Here is a 27,884-nt window from a genome sequence, read left to right as displayed (position 1 = left end):
ACCAATCCCAAGACAATTAACATATTCTAACAAATAAACATGCTATAGTAACAACTAAGCAAAGTCAGCTTTCCATGAGACAACACTGTGGATCAAACTGGAAGAGAAAGCTTCTTACTAAAACGCTTTATTGAAAGCAAGAGTAGAAAGAAGCAGGTGAAGGGTGATGGAACGCCAAAATGCTTGATCCAAACATTACACCCATATCTGTGTATCCAAAAAAACAATAAGTTACAATATAACTGCTAGACTTGGGCGGTCAGATGAACCCCTTAGTTAACAGCACCTCTATGTTAACTCATTATTTGCAACACACTTTTAAAAGTAGCTGGCCTTAGACACCAATGAACTTCTCTTAGCATTGCCATAGTCGCAGCAGTGATTAACCCCAACACATTGGGTGAGCAGACAGCCATGAGAGTCGACGCATCACACTTCACTGACTGGATCCGTCTTTGTGAGTTTCATTTTCACAGAGTGGGCAAGAATAAAATAAAGTGCAATGTGTTCAACGAGAAGCAAAAGTGCAGTGAGTTTAAATATCACTCAGGAGTTGATCAAATACGAGGGACAGCAATGCAACTAGTGGTCACAGTTACCACTGAGTAAATGTGTGGTAAGCCACTGGCTCAGTGTAGGATAATAAGCATTTATAAGTAGTACAACCAAATGCTTTATTGCTGGCTTTTTAAAAAAAGCTAAAAATTCTATTTCTTTCCGTTTTTGATTCTGTGGCGGATATGGCAAGTGAAAACTGTCTGAATAATTAAATAAACCATGATTCTGCTGTGAAAAAGCCATCATTCTGCTGTGAAAATTGTAAAATGAATTAAAAGCCGTAGAGCAACAGACACTGCTGAGACTTTACCTTCTTACGTTAATCAGCTGGAACAAACACTTCCAGTTTAGCACTGGGTTTTTCCCCAGTCAGATAAGTATCAGCAATTTTTAATTTCTGAAATGTGTTTCTCCCACTTAGCTTTTTCCTTTGTGCACTATTGTCCCTTGCTAAAATAGTGCAGTCTTGAAGTGCTCCCTGAGGGCTGTCAGAGTGTGTGTTTACAGAAAGAAAACATTTAAAAGAAAAGAAAAAAACACAAGATACAAATCACTGATTGTTTTAGTAACACCCATATTGAACTGTTGTGTATTGTTCCATATTAAAACAGCTTTTAGTCACTATATAGTATGACACATGCAGTAATGTGCATACAAATAATATTTAATATAAAAAAAGGCTTTTAAAAGGTATATATAAAAGGTCATGTGTGGCTGTAATACATTAATTTCATAGCTTGGAGAGACAGCCAACAAAAGGAAATAGATGGAAGGAAATTAAAAAGACAAGACCAAAACCGTGGTATTTTTTGGTATACTACCAACACCTTGCAAAGGATCATATGGACAACTGGAAATAATTAATCAAAACGCATGACTGAAGACGTGGTGCACACGGGAAGGCTTCACCTATCTTGATCATTGGACCACATTCTAAAACGAGGACTATCTGTATAGACGGGATGGACTGCACTTAAATAACAAGGGAACCAGTCTACTTGGAGAAAAGATCCTCGAGCAGGTTCAGAAGCATTTAAACTAGAAAGGAAGGGGGGAGAAATCAACAAAAAAAAACAGAAGGGAGACTGCATCAAAACAAGGACAACAACTCAGGTAAGACAACCATTAAATGTATTTACCTAAATGCTAGAAGTATCAGAAACAAAATTCTAGAACTTGAAGCTACTGCACTAACAGGTAACTATGATGTGATAGGTGTTACAGAAACGTGGTTATCTGAGAGTGATGGGGACGAATATAATATTTGTGGGTATACACTGTATAGGAAAGACAGGCAGGACAGAAGAGGAGGAGGGGTAGCGCTATATATAAGAAACAAACAAACAGTCTTGAAGCCCGGGGGTTAAACCTGGACAAAGAAAATAAAGCAGAATCAATATGGGTCAGAATAACAGACAAAAATTCAAAGGGCATAATAATAGGAGCATGCTATAGACCGCCAGATTCAGACGGTGAGCAAAATAATCTGTTATACAATGACATCAGAAATGCGTGTAGCAAAGGAGAAGCCATACTAATGGGGGATTTCAACTTCACCCATATAAAGTGGGAATACCCGGTGGGGAGCATGACGGACGAAATAGAAATGGTGGAAATGACAAATGACTGCTTCCTAACACAATTTGAACAGAGAATCTGTTCAGTCTTGAACAAAGAAGACTACGCAAGCATTCAGAATTCTAAAAGGTATTGACAATGTCAACCCAAGGGACTTTTTTGACCTGAAAAAAGAAACAAGGACCAGGGGTCACAAATGGAGATTAGACAAAGGGGCATTCAGAACAGAAAATAGGAGACACTTTTTTACACAGAGAATTGTGAGGGTCTGGAACCAACTCCCCAGTAATGTTGTTGAAGCTGACACCATGGGATCCTTCAAGAAGCTGCCTGATGAGACTCTGGTATCAATAAGCTACTAACAACCAAACGAGCAAGATGGGCAGAGTTCTGGGTAGGGTTCATTGAGGGTGTTGTGGAGTGTGCGAGTGGAAGCGTGTCTGACATTGCTGAAACCAGAAAAGAGTTTGAAACCTACGAACGAGTCACACCTTTGTTCTAAACCACTATACATTGTCGGGGATTACTGTGCTTACATTCCTGGGGGAAAGTGTGGAATTGCTAACTTGTCAGGTAAACGGTTTAGCCGTCCTGACTGTAACAGGGACATGAAAACTGCTGCATAGTCAGCGCTCAAACAAGAGCTAGGTTTATTTTGTTTGTTTATTTTTTATTTGCCTATTTAATCCCGGAGAAAATAAAAAGAAACTCTTTCATTTGCAACTGTAAACCGAGTCTCCAGCCTGTTGCACTAGCACAATATATTTAATGAAAAAATAGGATTAAATGTAACCATTTCACAATATGTATCTTGAATGCAACCCTTACCTTTTCATGTGCAATTAAAGAACGAATCCCAAAGCTCATGCATCCCAGCAGCTCACTTTTCCTATAAAAACATTCAAAATGCAACTGTATGAGCAAAGACCCTGCTGCTAGACTTTTATTATTTCCAAAATCTATTTATTTATTAATTCAGTTGAAAGAGAAAGAATGATCATTTTGTAGTTTGTGCTTCAGTTCTTTTGCCCCCAAACAGTTTGCTTTGTTTTTGCTATGGCGAAACAGTATATATAATAATAGTTCTACAATTCTGTGGTTTTGGTACAGAAGGAACTCCTGGAGTAACAAGACAGCAAGGAAGGTAGACTAATGCAAAAGAAAGTAGTAATGCTAAAACAAACTCCTTTAAACCATGTTTAGGCAAATAAGTGTATTTGTGTATCTGGGGATAGGAGTCGGGCTGAAAATGTTTCTTCAGTCCTTGACCTTGCTGTTACCAAGAAAGTTGGATCTTCACTTAAATTAATGTACTCCCCTGTATTACAGTATATGTATTTCCATAAGCAAATAGTTAACTGGACTGCTGCTATGATTTCTCTCAGGAGTGCTCTTTAGCGTTCTTAGTTATATTCAAGACATGCAATGTGTCAAGAAGTTGAAGTACTAATTTAAAAAGCAAAAAGAATTAGTTAGACATGTACATTGACTTTGCATTATCCATTATAACAGTTGCATGGATTGTGAAATATCCCAGGCCAGTGTAGTACTATTCAATAATGTCACATAAGCATGTTGTTGTCGAATTTGCAATCTGGTAAGTGTATCCTTCTGAAAACATTCTGAAGGCAGGACTGGGCATTAAATAATTATTATTCAGCACGAAGTCTCTTCAGGGAAGAACACAGTTAGAGACCAGCCATTGTTCCAAAGTAACAATGTGGGATGAGAACATCAGGTATGAACGCACAATACTGGAACAATGGAAATCGGATAATGTACTCAATATATTTACCTGGAGCTTCTGTCGCGATTCCATACTGTAACCAGAAGCCTTTTCTGATAGTCTTCGTTTTTTACTGAACTACAAACACAAAGTTTAATGAAATTACTGGATAATCAGTTCTTTAGATATGACAGAGAGACAGTCAGTCAGAGAGAAAGCCTCCATATACTGCACATTATGATACACTTAACTTAAAGAAAGCTAAAGAAAGTCCTTAACAAGTGTCATCATAATTGTACAAGCGGTTCTCTAGGTATATACAAAAACAAGAATCCGTAACATGAAAGAACTGTAGATCCCCATGACCTATACCCACATGTACAGCTCGAAGATCCCCCATAGACTCTCTAAACCAGGGGTGGCCAACCTTTCACAGAGTCAAGGAAATAAAATGTAGTGACAAAGAGCCACAAACTTTAAAAAGTGCTTAATTTAGCATTTCACTGATATTTTTACTGCAATTACTATCACACACACTATTAAATGCAGCTGACCTTTATTTTTTAAGTACCTACGTAATATTGATATCCAAACAAATACATTTTCACTATTTATAAAAGCATAGTTTTGTTTTTGTTTCATATTTGGGTGAGTAGCTAACTATCGTTTTTCTTATACCGCATACAGGCAGGATCTGTACTTTTGGAATTCTTTACTACGCACTTTGTTGAAGTTCTGAATGCAGCTGTAGTTCAAAGTCACTATTTAGATCTGAGATGGATACGTTCTACTGTGTGATGCGACAGCTGCAGCCAGCGGGTCTGAAATTTGCTTTTGCAGTCGACTGTTTTTGGACATAGGATAGCAAAAACATCCCTAAGGCAAGTTTTCACATACTCACCTTCAGAGTAGGGTTTTTTTTTTGCACGGGCAATGTTCCAGGCCACTTGTTAGGAGTAAGCTAGAGTCGTGGTCTCAGATTGTTTGGCAAATTTGGTTAACACTGACAGCAGTCACTTTAACTGGTACATTTTTAATCAGCTCCGATATGAAAATGAAATACAAACTTCCAAATACAACTCAAAAGATGTATTCATGAACATAATGTCTAACATTTGCATAACAGAAACACTGTATTTAAATGGAAAAATAAACATAGAATGTTTATTTTCAAAATTAGACAGAGCCACACTTAGCAGAAGGATTTGCAGAGAGAAAATCCTTTGGATCCTATAATGGATGACGAGCAATTAATAACAAACTATTGATTTGACAGACAAGCTCTCTTTTAAATGTCTGTATAATGCTGGAAGCAGATTAACAATCCCAAACAAGAAGGAATCACGCACTGCTCCCTGTGCTTCAGATACAGCGGCAGCACTTCGTTATTTTGCAGCTGATGGCTTTTTGTTACTATAAAAATGTATACTTAAAAAAACAACAACAAAAAAAAAACACAACATTTGGCAAGTTGCATAACACCTTAAGTGAGATGAATGGTTAATTCTGCTAAATACAAGATACTGCTCTCACTTTTGTTGCGAACACAGCCATACAAATTGTTTAAACACATATGTTTAGTGTATATTTTTTGTAGATTTACCTGTTTTTTTGTGATGTTCTTCTGAAATCAGAATATTTACCTTTTTTTTTAATCTCGTGAATGCTGCAACTTACCGTTACATTTTGCATTCACACATTCAGTTATTCCTGCCACTTTCTTCTGCTTCATGGCTGTTGTCAAATTCTGACATAGTTTGCCTATTATTAGTTGCTTTTTTTATTACATTTCTCCGTAAGTATTATGTTTTTCCTCCTCTGTCCAGTTTGGGTTTCTTTTTCTTTTTTTTTTCTTCTATCAGACATACTGTAGTTTTCCTTAATTGCCCAAATGTTCCCATGTAGACAGGATTTACAGAGTACAGCAAGCTACGCGCCTATTGGTTGAAATCTTAATTTTAGTCCATGCATACTTAAGTGTTTTCCCTTAGCTAAGGAGAGTGGTTAAGATTTTTTTTGTGCAACACCCTTAAGTTTTTCCCTACACTGAATACACATAAGTGTCACATATAGTGAAATACTTAATAATAAGATGTTTTATGCAACCAGGCACTGGCAAATAAGGCACAGGAGTTTTCTATTGCGTCCAATTGCGAGACACCATGCCTGAAAAAACACCATACTGGGAATGAGCAGAGACAGATCTAGCATTCTGTAGGGTGTCAATCATCCTATTACACAGACCAAGGCGGCTCAAATGCAGCCACTCAGGGGCCAAACCCATAGATGCAGGCTCAATCGGTCGTGGTGCCACAGACTGCCTTGCGTCTGACTGACAGGTCGCGGTGACCAGGCAAAACCAGGCTCTCTTAGGCCAGTGAGGTGCTACTAGTAGGACCATGGCCCTGCCATGTCTGATCTTCTCCAGACACAGTGGCAGAGTTGCTAACGGCAAGACCGCATATAGTAGTCGTGCTGGCCACTGATGAGACAGTGCATCGACATGTGGGACTTTGTCAAAAGCTTTCTGGAAATCTAAATAAACCATGTCATATGCTTTGCAATATCCATTACCGATGTTGCATTCTCAAAAAAATCAAGCAGGTTAGTTAGACACGATCTCACTTTCCTAAAACCATGTTGACCGTCTCCGATACTGTTACCATATAGGTAATTTTCCATTTTGGATCTTATTATAGTTTCCATAAGTTTGCATATAATACAAGTCAGGCTTATTGGTCTGTAGTTACCTAGTTCAGTTGTATTTCCCTTTTTGTGGATCAGTATTACCTTTGCAATTTTCCAGTCTGTCAGTACAACCCCTGTGTCAAGAGACTGTTGCATGATCTTGGTTACTGGTGTAGAAAAAGTACTGATTAGAGGAGAAACCTCAAAATGGAGCCAGGTAACAGTACCACAGGGATCAGTATTAGGTCCTCTGCTATTCCTAATCTACATTAATGATTTAGATACTGGTATAGTAAACAAACTTGTTAAATTTGTAGACGACACAAAAATAGGAGGAGTGGCAAACACTGTTGCAGCAACAAAGGTCATTCAAAATGATCTAGACAAGATTCAGAACTGGGCAGACACATGGAAAATGACATTTGATAGAGAAAAGTGTAAGGTACTGCACGCAGGAAATAAAAATGTGCATTATAAATATCATATTGGAGATACTGAAATTGAAGAAGGAATCTATGAAAAAGACCTAGGAGTTTTTGTTGAAATGTGTTGAATTTAAATAAAGGGAAGTAATATTAAAACTGTACAATGCATTAGTAAGACCTATCTTGAATATTGCGTTCAGTTCTGGTCACCTCGCAACAAAAAGGATATTGCTGCTCTAGAAAGAGTGCAAAGAAGAGTGACCAGAATTATTCCAGGTTTAAAAGGCATGTCATATGCAGACAGGCTAAAAGAACTGAATTTATTCAGTCTTGAACAAAGACGACTACGCGATGACCTAATTCAAGCATTCGAAATTCTAAATGGTATTGACATTGTCGACCCAAGGGACTTTTTTGACCTGAAAAAAGAAACAAGGACCAGGGGTCACAAATGGAGATTAGACAAAGGGGCATTCAGAACAGAAAACAGGAGGCACTTTTTTTACACAGAGAATTCTTATGTTCTTATGTTCTAACCATGGTTGGAGGCATCGGTGGTGATCACTTCTCTTCTTGTGACTGCTCCCAGCCTGACGCCTAAGCGCAGGTGGGTTGGTTGTTTCCAGCAAGAGAGAGTCTGGACACAGTATCTGGACACTGTCACTAAGCAGCTGCAGTTCAGCATTGGGTGAGGGACCATCCTGTTGAACCAAACATGTAGGGGCCGCATATGTAGAAGGCCCAGGGTAAGGGATTGAGAAGCTGCTGCCATCAAGCCCAGAAGTTTCTGGAATGTCACCACTAGTAATGCTCTGCCTAACTAGAATAGGTCTGGACTGGCCGACATGTTTGTCACCCTGTTGTCCGACAGAGCAGCTGTCATGGACCGAGAGTCCAGCCTTGACTCAAGTAACCCACTACCTGGGTTGGCTCCAACTGGCTTTTCGCATAATTCACTTTCAGACCTGAAGAGGTGATTGGTGAAGCGTTGCGTGTGTTGTCGTGCTTGACCTAGCGACTCCGCACAAATGAGCCAGTCGTCCAGGTAGTTTTGAACTCTGATACCCTCAAGTCTCAGAGTGGCCAGTGCAGCGTACATGCATGTAAAATGTGGGAATGTGGAAGTAGGCGTCCTGTAAGTCCACTGTCGTGAACCAGTCGCCTGGCCTGATGAACTGCGACAGCCGTTGCAGGGTCAACATCTTGAACTGCCTGCGACTAGGTACAGGTTGACCTGTCTGAGATCGAGGATCGGTCTGAGGCCGCCATCCCGTTTGGGCACCAGAAAGTATTTTGAGTGGAACCCTCCGACCACGTTGGAGGGTGGTAAGATGCAAATAGCCTGCTTGTGCAGGAGGGTTCCTAGCTCCTGAGCTAGTGAGTCGCTGGCTCGGAGGTCCCTGACCAGCGTCTGGACCACGCCCCGAAAGGGGGGTGGTCCATGGCTGAATTTTAAGGAGTATCCCCAACATATAGTGGTGAGCACCCAAGAATCATGAGTGCATTGGTCCCAGTAGCCCTGATGGTCCCTGGAGAAGGGGACTGGGCCTGTGGCAGCAATGTCCTAGGGCTGCTGCTTCAACTTTGGCACCTGTGGTTTCTTGCCAGGCGCATTGCGCTGAAACTACTTGTGCCTACCACGCCCTCGGCCCGACGTACCAGCAACTGCTGGAGGATCCCATGGACTGCCCTGAGGCTGCCTCTGTGGCCGCGGTGGTAAAGTATGCCCTGGTGTAATGGGCACATCAAGCAGAGCAGCCTTGTTACCCTCCGTCAGCCTGGTTTGAGAAAGCCACAGCTGACGGCGTGCTGCTACCAATGCTGCCATACTCTGCCCTGTTGCTTGGCTCAGGAGCTTCACCAGCAGTAGCAACATGCGAGAGATTAACTGCAGCTCATCCGTCTGATCAGAGATGAGTCCCACCACCAGGCCCGTATTGTAGTTGCCCGAATGCGCACCAAAGGCATCAGCGGAGTAGTCTTTCTTTAGAAAGACCTCTGTAATCCTACATTGCTTGTTCAGGCAAGCAGCGTCCTTGGACAGCAACGCCAGGTTCGCTGGCTGCACCAAGGCTGGTATGGTCGATCCCACTGGGGGGGAACTGGAACAGTCCCATCTTATCCCCCTCATGCACCCTATAGGTCGTGCCCGACCTAGGGGTCACAGGGGCTATGACCAGGTGTTGTCATGACGAGGTAAGCTCCTGCCTAAAATCCGGGTGGATGGGCAGGGCTTCAGATGGAATCTCCTTACGCTCATCAAACACTGAGCACCTCTCGGCCTTTACGCTTGGCCATGGCACCCTAAGTGCTTTATTGGCTCGAGGCCTCTAGGGTATAAGCTCCCCAGGTAATGGAGGTAGAGGCAGCGAATCAGATGGGGGGGGGGGGGGGGGGAGTCACCGTGTGTGTGTGTCGCCATAAGCGCAGTAGGTGCCTGTACTGGCAAAGACCGATCCTGCAACAACTGGGTCTGAGTTGACTGCTGTTGCTGGAACATCTCGTACATATTATGCCAGCAGTCCTGATGACCTGGACCTGTACCTCCTCTTCTTACTCCTTGGGGGGAGGGGTGGAAGGAGAAGAAGCAAGAGAGGAAGGGGAGGAGGAAGTGGGGCTTCTCCTGTGTGCCTTCCTAGAGGTAGGCTCCCTGGAGCTACGTGCCCTGCACTGCGCTCCGCAGAATAGGGCCTCTGGCTACATTCTTTGGAACGGTGCTCTCTAGAACAGCGTTCCCTAGGACAGTCAGAACTGCGCTCCCTAGAGCGCCCCCTACTGCTACCAGTCCCCGCTAGGGATGAAACTGTTTTTCGATAGTACCATATATCGTGATTACGAATATTCGTGATAACCGTATTGTTTACATTTTTAAATTATTCGATAATCACAGAAAACGATAGTCACATACTCACTAAACGTGGCTGGAAACAGAACAGATGCTTTTCTCTCCAAATACGGGTACTAGGGCTGCTGCCATTAAATAATTTCAATCGATTCCATTCCTCATTATATAGACACTGCATAACACTATGTAACACAATTTTTGTTCCTGGGTATTAAGTGTTATTTCCTAATTGCTTATGCCTCAAAATTATAGAATATGGCTATTATTCCCCACAAACTTTGCTTTTGTGACCAGGTGTAGCAGGGAGAGATCTGTGCTGACTCTGCTGGCGTGTTCACAGTACTGCAGGAAGAGGGCGGCAGCCTTCCAACAACCGCCTGTGAGTCATGGCAGTGACACAGGGAGGTGGGAAGGTAGGTGTGTGGACTTTCTCCCTCTCTGAATGGCTGAGAGGCGAGTCTTGGCAGATTGCTAGCCCTATATAAAAAATGCTCTGCTGTTTCCTCAGGTCTGCCTTTGTAGACGCGCTGTGTGTGTGCGGAAGTGCTGGTCGACGACGGAAAGACCAGCTGACAACAGCGAACAAGTCAGGGAGTGACAGCGGGGAACCCTTGGGCAGACCCTGAACTATTGTGTAGAGCAGGCTGGGAGCCGACAGAGTAGGACGGTGATCCAGGTCGTGCGGGTAGCGGCGACCGGGATAATGCTGCCGAGTGCAGCACCTTTTATTTGTAGTTTTATTACTGTTTTATTTTCCCTTGTTCTTTTCACCTTCTGTTTTCATTATTATTTCTTTGAGCACCTGCGAGTGCACTTGCTGTTCGTGTACCAGCTGTGGTATTTCCGTGGTGCTGTCTATCATCGTTGATAGGCAGCCCACGGCCAACAGTGCCCTCTGCCGGGGAAAAATAAGAACTGGTCTAAAAATAAAACTGGGCACCTGTGTGGTGTTTTCAATTACACCTGTCTGTCTCCTAGTCAGTGAATTATCCACACCCCTTCCACACCAGGACAGCGATATTTTGAAATTGACCTATTTCCAATGAGAAAACGGGCGAATGTGTGTCTTTTCGTTCACATAAAGTCAGAAAAAAACATATGAATCCAAATTAACATGTATTTATACTAAAGTAATACAAAAATGACTACAAAAGATTTAGAAGTGAGTAGTTTTTCGAGATTTACAATTATACTGTAAATCACTTTCACGAATCAGCTCCCAAATGTAGTCTCCCATCATGTTCTCGTTATACTGTCCTTGGTAGCGGCATTCAAAGTCCAGTATATCCTGGTGGAAGCGCTCACCTTGCTCCTCCGAGTACGCGCCCATGTTCTCCTTGAATTTATCAAGATGAGCATCAAGGATGTGGACTTTGAGGGGCATCCTACAGCCCATTGTACCGTAGTTCTTCACCAGAGTCTCAACCAGCTCCACATAGTTTTCGGCCTTGTGATTGCCCAGGAAGCCCTGAACCACTGCGACAAAGCTGTTCCAAGCCTCTTTCTCCTTCCTAGTGAGCTTCTTGGGGAATTCATTGCACTCCAGGATCTTCTTTATCTATGGACCGACGAAGACACCGGCTTTGACCTTTGCCTCAGACAGCTTAGGGAAGAAGTCTTGAAGGTACTTGAAGGCTGCCGACTCCTTATCTAGAGCTCTGACAAATTGTTTCATAAGGCCCAATTTGATGTGCAGTGGTGGCATCAGCACCTTCCGGGGGTCCACCAGTGGCTCCCACTTGACGTTGTTCCTCCCCACAAAGAACTCGGTCCTCTGTGGCCAGTCCCGCCTGTGGTAGTGCGCCTTGGTGTCCCTGCTGTCCCAAAGCCAAAGATAGCAGGGAAACTTGGTAAAACTGCCTTGGAGACCCATCAGGAATGCCACCATTTTGAAGTCTCCTATGACCTCCCAGCCGTACTCATCATACTTTAAGGCGTCCAGCAAAGTCCAGCAAAGACAGGTACTTGTTACCATTATGGAGCAGCTCCTGGATGAGCTGCCAATGAAGAGGCGCCACTCATTCTGGTTACAGGCAATTCTGATTGCCTCGAACAGACTGGTCACATTGTGGCAGAAGCAGAGCCCATCTTGACGGGTGAAGAAGCTGGAAAAAGGTTGTTGACGCTTCCTCTGATCTGTGACTTGCACACTTTCATCCAACAAGTTCCCCCCTGTTTGAGCCTACAAGTTAAAAGCTCGGCATTGGACTTGGTGAGACCAAGACCTCTAATCAAGTCGTTGAGGTCTTTTTGGTTGGGGTAGTATGGGTTTCTCTCCTCAGCTCCACCTCTGAAATTGTCATCTGGATCTACGTCTTCCTCGCTCTCTGACTTGCTGCTCTCTTCTAAAGACAGCTGCTCTCTCTCCGGAGGAGTGGGTACGGGGAGCTCATGGCAGTGTGGCACCAGGGCGATGGATGAAGGAAGGTCCGGATACGTGATAGCAGGTGCATTCTTGCCAGACCGACGTTTGGAAGGGTTCACCATGCAGAAGTAGAAGTTGCTTGAGTGGTCAGTGGGTTCCCGCCAAATTCTTGGGATAGCGAACTTCATGGATCTCTTTTCCCCTCTGTACCATCCTACAAAAATACATTTATTTCACCCATGACTAATGTGTAAGAGATTCTCGCAACATTTTTCATATATGATATATTTTTTCAATAACATTGAAAATTGTAAAACATTTTAAAATTAAAAACTTTTACAATTTTAAAAATTAACAAATTTTATAATAAAATTCCGAGCAACAATTGTCCATCTTACCTTCCAGAGTTTTTTTGCAGTGCTCGCAGGTGAAATTAGGTGCCCAGGGTTTGTCTTGATCCCCGACAGGCATGCTGAAATATGCCTTGTAGGCCTCACACATCTTAGCAGATGTCCACGGAGTACTTTTTCGCTCTTGTCTTGATAAATTGGCCGTAGACATAGCAAAATGCGTCTGCCGGATGCTTGCAGCCTCTTGATGCCATCTCAGAAAAATGCAGATATGTATCCACTTAGGCAGCTGGAACTAAACTGAACTGGTGGGCTTAAGGCCCCTGTATTTATACTACTATTTATAGTACTGGAAAGTTCTAGAAGTTACTCCAAGTTTACTCAGCACTGAATCTATCTGGAATGTTCTGGAAAATAGGTAAATTTCAAAATATCACTGTCCTGGTCACAAAAGCAAAGTTTGTGGGGAATAATAGCCATTTTCTATACTTTTGAGGCATAAGCAATTAGGAAATAACACTTACTACCCAGGAACAAAAAAAAAAATTGTTACACTGTGTAATCAATTCAGCAATTACATTTTTGTAACGCACAGTTAACAACATTATTAAAGTTGTCAATGAAACTGCGCTGACTGCCCTGCCTTGCTATTTACAGTATTTCTGCCACAGACAAGCAGTGGGCGTGCTCTTCTTTTCCTGCTCGTGTTAACTAGCATCTGATTTACTGGTCCCATCCTACCAGCGAATCTGTTTTACAAAATTCTTTGTTAGTACACCCCTCTCTGTATTCACTGTGCAAAAAACTGAAACAAAAAAAAACGTGCAGCCTTGTATCCAGAGCAGGACGACAGGATTACATTCCTGGCAAACAGCTTGTAAATAAACTGTGCACATATTAAAAACACTTATCTGAAGGCTTGTGGAACATTGGGATTCCACAGTTCTACTTACAATCTGAAGATCTCGTGGAACACTGGGATTCCACAGTTCTACTTACAATCTGAAGATCTCGTGGAACACTGGGATTCCACAGTTCTACTTACAATCTGAAGATCTCGTGGAACACTGGGATTCCACAGTTCTAGTACTTACAATCTGAAGATCTCGTGGAACACTGGGATTCCACAGTTCTACTTACAATCTGAAGAGCTTGTGGAACACTGGGATTCTGCAGTCTGGAACAGTCTTTGTCTTTTGACGACTGCTGTGGTCAGTATCAGGTACAAGAGCCATCTGGAAGAGTTGTTAAAGAAGTCAACAAATAACGATGCGAGTGTTGTCATTTTCTAAATGCTATTGAATTTAATGAAAGTTTGAAGTGATAACAATTAAATAAAACACACTATAGAACATAAACAGCAAGTTAGGGTTTGAATAAGGTTTAAAATTACACTGCATACTATAAAAGAAATTACAATACTGCACTAGTATTAGTTATAGTTACTTTATAACACAGCATAAAGAATTCCATATATTAACTTGTGACCAACTAGATGACAGACAACACAGCAAATGAAACAGAGATACACCCCCTACCTTAACGTAAGAATCACAAGTCCTGTATTCTTTACCCATCAGCCCTTTGGCTTCCATGACTGTAAACAAACCCAGTATTATTGTTAGAGCAGTATCTCAATAGTGTAGTTATAAACCCAGCATTAGTGTTAGTCTCTCAATAGTGTAGTTATAAACCCAGCATTAGTGTTAGTCTCTCAATAGTGTAGTTATAAACCCAGCATTAGTGTTAGTCTCTCAATAGTGTAGTTATAAACCCAGCATTAGTGTTAGTCTCTCAATAGTGTAGTTATAAACCCAGCATTAGTGTTAGTCTCTCAATAGTGTAGTTATAAACCCAGCATTAGTGTTAGTCTCTCAATAGTGTAGTTATAAACCCAGCATTAGTGTTAGTCTCTCAATAGTGTAGTTATAAACCCAGCATTAGTGTTAGTCTCTCAATAGTGTAGTTATAAACCCAGCATTAGTGTTAGTCTCTCAATAGTGTAGTTATAAACCCAGCATTAGTGTTAGTCTCTCAATAGTGTAGTTATAAACCCAGCATTAGTGTTAGTCTCTCAATAGTGTAGTTATAAACCCAGTCTCTCAATAGTGTAGTTATAAACCCAGCATTAGTGTTACAGTATATCAATATCCGTGCCTTCCCAGACACTTATGTTGACTTAATGCATTTAATTTTCCTACAAGACAGGAATACTGTCCATGACAATGTGAAGAAATTAAGACAATCTAAAAATGGCCATTGTTTTAATGGATGGATTATAGATGTAGGGTGTTTTATTTCAATTGCAGAAAGCTGGATTACTATAACTACTGTGTGAAAAAGCAACTGTGAGCATGCCCTTCCTGAGAGCGCTTGCACGTTTCAGATACATCTTGTGGTGGTTAAATATCTGGATGCACTTACTATGAAGAACAATAACCCCATCCTCTGCACTGATTGACAGTTTCAGCTGCCCTGTAGAAGGAAAAAGATACAAGCCATCAGAAGGATCATTCTTACTTGAATCATCATACATTTTCAACAGGTCACAGAAAGAGACGTTACAAAACGAATTACAAAACAAATGACAAAGAAGAATTGAACCAGTTGCCAATTTTATGAGTGATAAATTGAACAGCATCTTTGGTCCACTGCTTTATTTGCAGTCATACTTCTGGTAAAGTGAACATGCAGTGTTACTCTCTTTATCTCTGCATTCAGATGAACGTATAGGGCCCAATTCAGAGGAAATGTGGTTAAAAGGCAAATGTACGGGCAAAGTACTTTACATCTGCGCCATCAACTTTGTGCTGTGATTTTGATGGGAGTTTGAGCTGGGCACAGACAAGAGTTCCAATAGCGCTGACCAACGAAGAAAAAGTGAGAATCAGAAGCTGCTAGGAATTCAGGAGCAACTGGCATTCCCTTTAAGAAAAGGATAACCCAGGTGTTTGCCTTTGCTGTGATTGTATTCTTTACTGGCATAGCACCATTTGTTGTTAATTTAAAAATATTTACTTTCACATTGAACACTTTTGGCACACGGAACTGAATGTTTTGTTATATTCATGAACAATAATGTTTATACTTCTAGCCTTCACAATATAGACGTTACTTAGGATTGCTATGGGAACTGATTTGGGACATGGCTTCATTCACTTTAATGCAGCTGTGAAGATTTGTATGAAACATTTTTTAATATATAGGCCTACACCTCATACTTCACATTTTCTGGAAGTAATTAAGTCCAACATCTCCCAATTTTGACTCCATCAAATTGGAGTGCGCACACACTCATTTAATGTGTGTCTTCCGAATCTCCGCAAACATGTTTCAAACATGACACACACAGAAAACGAGCATTTAAAAATATGAAACTATCTGGAATGAATTATTAAACACAGGCATAAAATAGGGGCTTTATAGTATTTAAGAAAACTGGTTTTATGTTTTAGAAGCCTTAAATATTTTAGATCAGCACTAAAGTTTCTGAAGCCGGTAGCAGGTGTGTACTGGCGAAACCTACTGGAACTGTCCGATAAATGAACAGTACATTGTAAACATTTAACCTTTACTCATTTTTATGTTTAATTAAATACCAGCTGAGTCAACCATCACACATACTAACTCATGTTTACTAACAACTGAAGTATAAAAAACAAATAACTGATACTAAGGTGGCACAGTTAAATCACTTACTTGAATAACAACAGATTTCAAAATCCAAAAGTTAAAATCCTGTGTGTCCAAAAGCAAAAGGCAATTTCAAATACAAATGCTCTCATTGAAGCAAAACCAGAAAATACTGCACATTTTTCAGTGTATATTAAATAAAGTGCTTTTGTACAGCTGTGTTGTGACAGTCAGTGTTAACATGAACAATGGGGTCGCAAGCAGTGATAGGCTACTGTATAAACAGGAAGGTGAAAACTGAAAGTTAAACACTTCTTCATATCACTGAATAAAAAGCAAAGTGATATGAATGAAGTGGTTTTCCACAGACTGGGCATTTCCATGTACAGTATGTACAATAAAAAGTTTGCCTGCTAGCCAGTGCTGTGTTACTGAGGCACAGTGAGCTGTATGATAGTGAGGGGGCCAGTGCTGTGTTACTGAGGCACAGTGAGCTGTATGATAGTGAGGGGGCCAGTGCTGTGTTACTGAGGCACAGTGAGCTGTATGATAGTGAGGGGGCCAGTGCTGTGTTACTGAGGCACAGTGAGCTGTATGATAGTGAGGGGGCCAGTGCTGTGTTACTGAGGCACAGTGAACTGGTAGGCACAGGTAGTACTGATGCCCCACTCAGCACCCACTATATCCCTGGTAGTACCAACGCCCCGGTACACTCCATTGCACCTCTGGTAGTACTGACGCCCCGCTCAGCACCCACTATACCCCCGGTCCGCTCTGCTGCACCCCTGGTATTATTGACACCCCGCTCCACTCCACCACACCCCTGGTAGCCTGTGTCATATAGCAGAGCCATGTATACTGTATATCCCACACAACACGATTCCAATCAGTCATTTACACTCATTAACAAACATTGTTTTTCATGCAGCATTTTGGAATGTAAGTTGGGTCATAGAACAGTTGATCAAATGCACCGAGATCCGAGGTATTTTACTTGTAAAAGTAAAATAACTGTGAAAGATAATGTTAGTGTATTAGGGGATGAATATGATAACTAGGTTTATGAGGACTGCAAAATATCTGATATAATAAACATATATTGTTTAAATGTTTTCACTCAGGAGGATAGAAATATGCTGACTATCCTTAAAGACATCAGCATCAGTGATGCAGAGGTATTAAATGTGTTACAGGAGCTAAAGAATAACAAGTCAGATGAGATTTATCCAAGGGTGCTTAAGGAAAGAAGGGTAGAAATATGCTATCATGACCAGTTCAATAGAAACAGCCAGGTGAGTTTCCTGAAGACTGGAAGCTTGCAGATGCCGTGCCATTATTTCAAAATGGAGATAAAACAGACCCAAGTAATTATAGGTTAAAGTCTGTTGTAGATTTTAGACGTGGCTAACCAGAATACAATAGAATTTGTTAAACAAGGGTGGCTTGTTCAAATCTTAACAGTCTAAGCTGTTGACAGAACGGTATTGGGTTTTTTATTGGTATTTTTCTGCTAATGAATGGTTAAAAAACAAATGAAGGGACTGAAAGGTCCTACAATGACCTCATGTTGATTGGAACAACACAGCCTTTTATATTCCCACATTCCATTTTATATTTCCATTCAACATTGCTTTTACATTTCACTCTTACATTTCTGCAGTGGGTGAGCATCACCCTCTACACCACTGGCTAATTGTTGCACGTTTGAATAAATAAACAAAAGCACTTTGCTCCAATAGTCTTTATTCCTGTACAATCTGAAAAAGCAAAAGATTATTTTTACATAGGACGATCACTCAGGAGCCATTTGCTTTGCTTACACAGAGTAGGTCAACAACAGATCCCTGTCCCAAGTGCAGTTTCCCTTATCACTACAAGAGCAAGCGAACATTCACAGAGCAGGTTGAATGTTTAAGAGATACAAATGGCAAAATCGTAGATGAAGAAAAAAAATAGCAAATATATTAAATGATTACTTTTCACAAGTTTTTACAAAGGAGGATACGGGCAACATGCCCCACATGTCATCCAGTTCCTATCCAGTTTTAAATATCTTTAGCATAACCGAGGCAGAAGTGTTAGAGGGACTAGGAGCTCTTAAAATAAACAAATCCCCTGGGCCGGATGAGATCCTCCCAGTAGTACTCAAAGAAATGAAAGAAGTAATTTACAAACCGCTAACCAAGATCATGCAGCAGTCTCTTGACACAGGGGTGGTACCGACAGACTGGAAAATTGCAAACGTAATACCGATCCACAAAAAGGGAAACAAAACTGAACCAGGTAACTACAGACCAGTAAGCCTGACTTCTATTATATGCAAACTTATGGAAACTATAATAAGATCCAAAATGGAAAATTACCTTTATGGTAACAGGGTCCTGGGAGACAGTCAACATGGTTTTACGAAAGGGAGATTGTGTCTAACTAACTTGCTTGATTTTTTTGAGGATGCAACATCGATAACAGATAATTGCAAAGCATATGACATGGTTTATTTAGATTTCCAGAAAGCTTTTGACAAAGTCCCGCACAAAAGATTAATTCTCAAACTGAACGCAGTTGGGATTCAAGGAAACGCATGGACATGGATTAGGGAGTGGTTAACATGTAGAAAACAGAAAGTACTGATTAGAGGAAAAACCTCAGAATGGAGTGTGGTAACCAGCAGTGTACCACAGGGATCAGTATTAGGTCCTCTGCTATTCCTAATCTACATTAATGATTTAGATTCTGGTATAGTAAGCAAACTTGTTAAATTTGCAGACGACACAAAAATAGGAGGAGTGGCAAACACTGTTGCAGCAGCAAAGGTCATTCAAAATGATCTAGACAAGATTCAGAACTGGGCAGACACATGGCAAATGACATTTAATAGAGAAAAGTGTAAGGTACTGCACGCAGGAAATAAAAATGTACATTATAAATATCATATGGGAGATACTGAAATTGGAGAAGGAATCTATGAAAAAGACCTAGGAGTTTTTGTTGACTCAGAAATGTCTTCATCTAGACAATGTGGGGAAACTATAAAAAAAGGCTAACAAGATGCTCGGATACATTGTGAAAAGTGTTGAATTTAAATCAAGGGAAGTAATGTTAAAATTGTACAATGCACTAGTATGACCTCATCTTGAATATTGTGTGCAGTTCTGGTCACCTCGCTATAAAAAAGATATTGCTGCTCTAGAAAGAGTGCAAAGAAGAGCGACCAGAATTATTCCGGGCTTAAAAGGCATGTCATATGCAGACAGGCTAAAAGAATTGAATCTGTTCAGTCTTGAACAAAGAAGACTATGCAGCGACCTAATTCAAGCATTCAAAATTCTAAAAGGTACTGACAGTGTCGACCCAAGGGACTTTTTTGACCTGAACAAAGAAACAAGGACCAGGGGTCACAAATGGAGATTAGACAAAGGGGCATTCAGAACAGAAAATAGGAGGCACTTTTTTACACAGAGAATTGTGAGGGTCTGGAATCAACTCCCCAGTAATGTTGTTGAAGCTGACACCCTGGGATCCTTCAAGAAGCTGCTTGATGAGATTTTGGGATCAATAAGCTACTAACAACCAAACGAGCAAGATAGGCCAAATGGCCTCCTCTCGTTTGTAAACTTTCTTATGTTCTTATGTTCTTACTCTGTACTACAAGAGTCCCGACGCCATCTACTGGCAGGAAGTAATAACGACCACCCAATGTACTACAATAGGATTAGCTTTCACCATACCGAATACAGAGACCTTTTTAATTACCCAACAAAAATACTGTATTCAATTAACAAAAGAAATTACTGGGAGGGGTGCGTCCATCTCTAATATGCCACATAATCCACCAGTGACGTTGCATTTAATTACAGTTGACTGCAAGCGTAGCGCATCTCTCACATTTAGACACACTCAGCTAAAAGGGTGTTTAAATCGTTTTTTTGAATACTGGTTGAAGTTTCATTGAAAGCCCTTTTAGCCAGACACGCTTCACTCCAATATGAATACATGTTACTCTTAGCCACATCACTAGTGAAATGCCTGGTAAACGCTCTTTCTAAATATATGTCAAAGCATGCTGCCTGTATCATCGATATGGCCACATTTTAAAGCCATGCAGTAGTAAAAGGGTTCATTTTTACTGGACAACACTGGAAATGGAACTAAAGTAAGAACAGATCTGTGTACAAAACATGAAGACAATAACTCAAGGTGTCCTGTCTCTACGCTGTGTAACACGAAGACAATAACTCAAGCTGTCCTGTCTCTACGCTGTGTAACACAAAGACAAGAGAACCCTGCAAACAGTCACTATCTCAAAACAGGTTCCGAGATGCAAATCTGACAATGTGGAGTCAGCAGCTTTCCATAAAGTGGTTCACTTATCTGCACTCACAATCTGAAGAATCACAGAATACCTGCGTGCCAAGCAAGAAGGCGATTTCTCAAAGTATTAGGTTTTTATCACCTGGAAACTAAAAAGTCGCTTGACACAATGTGGCGGCTATCTTAGGTCACAGATCAAAGTGAAGGATTCTGTTAGATTTGCCCTGCAGTCTCCACAGCACTGACAATGTGAAGTTGCAGTTGAAATGATTTAGAGATATAGGTAGTAGCTGGTGTGAGTGTCAATCTCCCCTTAAAGGAATGCTTAGTTATAGCCAGTGCTTCACAGTATCCCCCAGTAGTGCCCTGTGGCAGTGTGCCCACCCCTTGTGTGTACTTTATTATTTCTGTATGTATTCATTCGTTATTATTATTGTGTTTTATGTGCGGGCGGTCGAGCACTGTCCGTCTTTTTGTTTTGCGGTTTGAGACAGGCGAAAAGCCGGTCTTGTAATATATAGTCAGGGGGATGGGGTTAAAACCTCTTCCCTAGAACTCTCTTGGGAATGTGGCTGGAGCCTTCCTAGGGTAATTTATTAATAGGCAATTAAGGCTCCAGCCACGAATATAAAAGACCCACCATCGGCTCAGACGGCAGGGAGTGTCAGAGGAGAGACGTTAGTCTAGAGCAGGGGTGTCAATCTCCAGTCCTCGAGAGCCGCAGGGTCTTGTGGCTTTCATTCCAACTTAAGCTCTTAATTGATATAATTTATCTAATTATTTGTTCAATTTTGCATTTTATAATTTTCAAGGTATTTTACAGTTGATGGTTTTAAGAATACACTTGATTCAAGGTAAAAACATTTTGAGGCCTGAAGAGAAGTGTTAATCAAATAATTAGACCAGCTAAGTAATTGAGAGCTCAGGTGAACGAAAGCCAGAAGACACTGTGGCCTTCCAGGAGAGACTGACATCCTGGTCTAGATGATTGGAAAGAACAGTTGTATCAAATCGAGAATATACTTGTTTAGGTTCGTGTTTGTTTTGGCCAGAGTGCCCCTTTGCTTTGTTTTGTGTGTGTTCTTTTTGTTAACACTGTTTATTTTGTTTGATTATTAAATATGAGTGCAGCAGCTCTCAAAGCCATCTGTCACATATGGTGTCCTGCGTGGGATAAACACCTCCAGGAGCCGGACCAGGAAAGGAAAGTGCGTTTTTTTTTGGTTTAGTTTTTCGATGTGTTTTTTTGTTCTGTTATTGGAGAAAAAAAAAATTTATTTAAAAAATGTAAAAAATAAAGAAATGGAAGGCTGGAGCTGGAGAGACTGCTGCCAGGAACTGGAGGACCTCCTCAGGGGCATCAACGATCAAGGCTGATGCCTTGCCTGCGGGCTCACGGTGGCAATCTGCCCCCTCCAAGACAAGGAGGAGGAACCGGCCCAGGAGAGGAAGGTGGGAAGAAGGAGCAGGAAGAGAAGGGGGAGAGGAAAGCTGCAACAACAACCGCAGGAGATGACAGACTGGAAGGATGAGGATCCCAGTCATCCTACATATGTTTGGGAGGAGCCTGAGCATCCAGCGCGCAGACGGGGGTACCGCGAGCATCCAGTGCCCAGACGGGGGGAGGATCGCGGGAATCCAAAGCCCAAGAGGCAGATGTTCCCATCTCCACCATCAGAGGAGGAATGCCTGCTGTCCCCATCTCCACCAGCAGAGGAAGAATGCCTGCTGGTTTCACCTCCAGAGCCAGAGGTGCCGTCTCCAGCTCCAGAGGGAGAGGAGGCATCACTGCTGTCTCCAGCGCCAGAGGAAGAGGTCCCACCGCTGTCTCCAGAGCGAGAGGGAGAGGCACACAAGTCCCTGCAATAGAGGGAGACTACCCACTACTCTCGCCTCCACTACCAGCCAACTACCTGCTGCTCTCGCCTCCATCGCCAGGGGCAGACTGCCCGCTGCTCCCACCTTCGCTGCCAGGAGACATAAAAAAAAATCCTAATTATTCCTTGTGGCAGACTGGCGAGTGGAAAGAGGCCCAGAGACAGATTTCAGTTAAAAAAAAATACAAATTTTATTATAAATAACACAAAATAAACATGCACAAAGGCAAAATAAAAAATATTCAAACACAAATAGAAAGACAACAAAACAAAACTTACAAAAAATATAAGGTTTCCAGGCTGGGCAATGCCTTCACTGGATTCAAACTTTCAAAAATACAAACAACAAAACACCAACCTGCTCCTCAACTCCCTCCTCCCGAAATGAGAAGCAGAGGCCTCCTTTTATGTCAGGTGGCTGGGCACTGATTGATCGTTAATTGACCGAATCAACTAATCAACCCCAGCCACCCGAACATAATAAACCCAGGCAGGTAGGGGAAATTAACCCCATCCCTGCCAATTTCTAAACGGCAGAGCTTTGCTCTGCCACATTCCTAATCTACATTAATGTATTTAGATTCTGGTATAGTAAGCAAACTTGTTAAATATGCAGATGACACAAAAATAGGAGTGGCAAACACTGTTGCAGCAGCAAAGGTCATTCAAAATGATCTAGACAAGATTCAGAAGTGGGCAGACACATGGTAAATGACATTTAATAGAGAAAAGTGTAAGGTACTGCACGCAGGAAATAAAAATGCACATTATAAAAACAATATGTGCATTATTAAAACGGTACAACGCATTAATAAGACATCATCTTGAATATCGTGTTCAGTTCTGGTCACCTCGCTACAAAAATGATATTGCTGCTCTAGAAAGAGTGCAAAGAAGAGCGACCAGAATTATTCCAGGTTTAAAAGGCATGTCACATGCAGACAGGCTAAAAGAATTGAATCTATTCAGTCTTGAACAAAGAAGACTATGCAGTGACCTAACTTAAGCATTCAAAATTCTAAAAGGTATTGACAATGTCGAGCGTAAGGACTTTTTGACCTGAAAAAAGAAACAAGGAACTGGGGTCACAAATGCAGTTTAGATAAAGGGGCATTCAGAACAGAAAATAGGAGGCACTTTTTTTACACAGAGAACCGTGAGGGTCTGGAATCAACTCCCCAGTAATGTTGTTGAAGCTGACACCCTGGGATCCTTCAAGAAGCTGCTTGATGAGATTCTGGGATCAATAAGCTACTAACAACCAAACGAGCAAGATGGGCCAAATGGCATCCTCTCGTTTGTAAACTCTCTTATGTTCTTATACGCTGCTCCCACCTTCATCGCCAGGAGACTACACGCTGCTCCCACCTCCACCTTTTCCACCACCAGGAGGAGAGCAGCAGGAGCTGCCTCCGCTATCTCCACCGGCAGGAGCAGAGCAGCCTCTGCCTCCACCACCAGAGGGAGAGCAGAAGGAGCGGCCTCTGCCTCCACCTCCAGAAGGAGAGCAACAGGAGCTGCCTCTCCCACCACCACAAAAGGGAGATTGCCTGCAGCTTCCCCCTCTATTCCTAGTGGAAGGACCAGGACATGATGCTGGCAGTCCTTAGCCACCACTACATAGTCTGCTGAGGGGAGCACGGCAGAAAACAGCTCAGCCGCAGCGGCCGCAAAGAGGGTCATCCCCGCCATTGCCCGAGTGGCCAACTCCATCACCACGACTGGTTCTAAAACCATCCTCGCCCGGGGACACCTTCTCATCACCGCCCAGGGACGCCTGCTGCTCCGCATCGCCTTTGGTGGCCTGCTGCTCCGCATCGCCTGTGGAGCCAACAGTTACGGGGTGTGAGGGAGTAGTGGAGCGCCCGCTGCCACCTCTATCCCAGAGTTCGCCTGGGCTTGCCAGCAGCTCTGCCTCGCCTGACCTCGCCGGAACTGCTTCGCTAGTTGTAGCCGCCAGCTCTGGGGATGTGCTGGAGCTGGAGGAGCCAGCCCGGAAGCCATAAATGGCTCTGCTGCCAGTCGGTAAGCTGACAGCCTTTTCACTGTCAGATAGGGAGCCGCTGGTTGTGAAGAGGGGGGGAGGAGGTCAGGAGACTTTAAAAAAATATGCCTAGTTACTGTACCGCATTCTACACAAGGTTTAAATACACTAATGTAATTGTACCAAGCTCCCACGTCTGCAGAGACTATTGTATTGATTGAATTACTAGTGTATTGGCAAGTGGTTGTGCGCGACCCTTTTGTCATCCTTTCACTTTTCTGTTTGTTCCTCGCTCCTGCCTTTTTGTTTTTGATTTCCAGCTCTTTGAAGGAGCTATAAAAAGCAATCATAATCTTCTGTTTCCATAAAGGTCTCAGAAGCATGCCCGTTTGCCCCACAGCTATATAGCAGGGAGCTGCCTCTAAGACACTAATACTGTTAACAGCAGACACTGGTTTATTGACTCAAGTCAGCCTTTAGCACTGTTTGATTTTGCTTTTGCTCCTTTTCATCCCTTAAATGTAATGATTTCCTTACACTTTCAATGCCATTTGCATTGCCCTGCTTTAACTGGGAACTGCTGTCAGTGCTGCCATGTTTGCATAAAGGCTACTGACATCCTTTGAAATGATCACTAATATTGCAGAACTGATCTAGACTCATATCATATATTGGACTCAGCAGTGTGTATTTCAAACCACTGGCTGACTTATGAAGTTTACAATCTATAACATTCTATCAATCCCACATGCTGCAGGACTGCCTGAACCGATCCCCCACCCCAAATACAATGGATTTATAAGAATGAGTTAAGCAAATATAGCATTGTTATTTATTTTTTAAATTAGCAATTAGCATTGCCTTTTGTAACAAATTGTTGTTGACATAATCATTTTAAAACATATACTGTAGCTGCTCCATTCTATTCCCATCCTTGTTCCTTAACTAGAGGCCGACGGGAAAACACCTCGAACATTTAAAGTTAGTAATGAAAGAAAGTAAAGGAATCTGATCATGCCTTCTGTTATCAGCAGGCAATCTAGCCCATTGTATAAAACCTATTACTTGTGTCTCTGTTCACCAAATGTATGACTCAACGGTATCTGTCAGCAGTTGCCTTCAGGAGACTCACCTGGAGATTACTACATAGACCTACCACATACTTAATTCAACCTCTCCCAAAAATTTATATTACAATTAGAATAGTTTAAGCACATTTTAGGACTCCAGTAATGCACAGATATACATTGCCAGTTTCTCAGAAGCCCAACAGACTCCCTGGTTCATGCATATCCCACTGTCACTAATAAAAAAATATCAAAAGAATAATCAAGCACTTTAGTCTTGCATCATTCAGAGCCAAATTAGAGTGAGCCGCTGTGCACGAGATTAATAACCATGAAAGGTATACAAGACCATAATTATTGTTTTGGCAGAAACACAATCTTATACAATGTGAAAAGCATCTCTTTCTATTGTGTCTGTGGTCCATTGTAACCGTTCCTAGAACAGTCTGTCCCGTTCACAGGCAGTAAAGAACATTACACTCAAACACCACACAGCGGAAAACACGAACCAACCAACAGCATGTACTGAAACTTCACTCCCAGGAACTGGGAAGAAGGCAATTCCCTAACATGACTCCCTTACACCACACCACTAAACTTAACAAACAGAAAGAAAGCGTCACGTGCAAACCATTAACATTCTATTCTAGGTTGTGATTTACAACAAAAATGTTGTGTTTAGTAATGGCAGAGGTAGCAATGCTGGTCTAGTGATGCATGTTAATAATAAACACACACAACCTGTAATACAGCTCGTTATATCTCAGTGATTGATCTAAGCGTCACAGCACAGCTGCCAGACCCCCTTCTAACAGAATCCTAATTAACAGGGTCCGGTCTTGTTCCAGGACTCACCAAAGGTCCGCAGGAGGAAAGAGGAATTTGGAGTGCTGGGAAGCCTGTTGCACAGGGAGACCCGGTGGATGCTGCAATATTCCATGCTTAGAACTCCTGCTGCAGGAGTGAAACTTGAATCCAAGACAGGGTTTCTGTTCAGTAACTCGAGTAGCCGTTAAAAATGCATGCTGAATCAGTCCTGCTGTGGGAGTGTCACAGAGAAAGCCTCTTAGCCGCCTTTGCTTTGAATGGGAGACATGCAGCCCCTCATCTGATTGGCTAAGGGGGCTTGTTTGAATGTTGGTTTTCCACCTGACTATGCAGTCAATTCACTGGCTCTTCCAAAAGTACAAATCTGTTACACACAATAAAGAATGGTATCCAATTGGCAAGTGAGCTGGAAAACATGGCATGGAATCCAACTCACTGATTTTGGCAGCAACCTCGCCCTATTCCAATTCCAAAGCTCAGTTTGTAAAGTATTATCGAATTTGTTGTGATGGCTCAAGTATTTATTTTACACTTCTCATGACCTATAAAATGTAGATAAAGATAAGATACAGAATCTGAACAGAGGTCCAAGTTCACAATTTGATTCAAGTTTAAGATCCAATAATACCGTTACATTGCTTTGTGCATCTTTTTTTAAAATCTGCATTACTATAAACAAATTACTTGGGATTTTGATCTTATGCAAAGAGATTTATAGAAATCAAATGATAAGATTAATAAAACAACGCTTTTTAAAAATTATTTTAAACCAGAGATTATAAACAACATACTTAAATCCCAGGTAAATTGAAACATCTAAAAAAGGTAAATCCATTTATTATTATTATTATTATTATTATTATTATTATTATTATTATTATTATTATTATTATTATTATTATTAATATTTTATTTTCAAAAGGGATCCCAGATAATTCCACCTTGTATCAAAAACTAAATAAATACAAATAAAAGTCATAGTAATAACAACAAATGCAAAATATGAATTTGACAAACTTGCAATTATTATTCATTTGACCTGGTGCCTCACATGCTAAGGGCTATGCACACCAGCCACGAGCGAGCCAATCAAAAATAATTCAAATTATTGATTTAAATGGAGTAATGCACACTGCAAGCAAAGCAAGCAGCGCGAATGAAGCGAGCAAATATAGAAATTCATTTGTTTTATTTGTATTTGCGTTACGTGCGGTTTGCATCGCAATGGGCAAATCAAAAATAAGGTCATAGGTAGTGGCTGCCAGACTGTCACTGTCTTGCTCACACACATGTAACTGAGATGGATTTACCAGTGAGCAGGAGGATGATGGGAAATGTAGTTCCAAGAGGTCCAAGCAGGTACATGTGAAGCCATCTTGATGCAGGGAATGCAATTTAAAAAGTTTAAAAAAAGCAGTCAAAATGTAAAAAATAAATTTAAAACACACACGTTACATAAACAGTTGTAGCAACACATGGGAACACGTAACACTAAAATAAAAAAGGTCCTTATGTACTGTGGCGGTGTGTCCCGCCCCTTTATATTTATTAGTGTTTTATAATGTATGTAGCGTGTTAATGTTGGTATCTATGTATAAAATACACAGGATATAAATATGGGTTACGAGCACAAGTGTTTAAAATGTATA

General features: G+C 41.6%; 1 protein-coding gene across 1 annotated transcript in view; it reads right to left on the bottom strand.

Moving 5' to 3' along the window:
* LOC121303615 (regulator of G-protein signaling 3-like) overlaps positions 1–26,463 on the bottom strand; it is a 188,556-nt gene extending 162,093 nt beyond the window's left edge. Inside the window, exons 1-6 of the mRNA XM_041234411.1 lie at positions 26,263–26,463; positions 14,960–15,010; positions 14,074–14,132; positions 13,676–13,770; positions 3,932–4,000; positions 2,965–3,025 (exon numbers count right to left, since the gene is read on the bottom strand). Of these exons, the coding sequence (XP_041090345.1) occupies positions 2,965–3,025; positions 3,932–4,000; positions 13,676–13,770; positions 14,074–14,132; positions 14,960–15,010; positions 26,263–26,347 (420 nt within the window). The 5' untranslated portion in view covers positions 26,348–26,463. The remainder of the gene's footprint in view (positions 1–2,964; positions 3,026–3,931; positions 4,001–13,675; positions 13,771–14,073; positions 14,133–14,959; positions 15,011–26,262) is intronic.
* Between the last annotated feature and the right edge of the window lie 1,421 nt (positions 26,464–27,884).

The sequence above is a fragment of the Polyodon spathula genome, chromosome 34, assembly GCF_017654505.1.
Source record: "Polyodon spathula isolate WHYD16114869_AA chromosome 34, ASM1765450v1, whole genome shotgun sequence".
Taxonomy (NCBI): Eukaryota; Metazoa; Chordata; class Actinopteri; order Acipenseriformes; family Polyodontidae; genus Polyodon; species Polyodon spathula.
The sequence above is the reverse complement of the archived record's forward strand: the minus strand, read 5'-3'. Positions and strand labels throughout refer to the sequence as shown.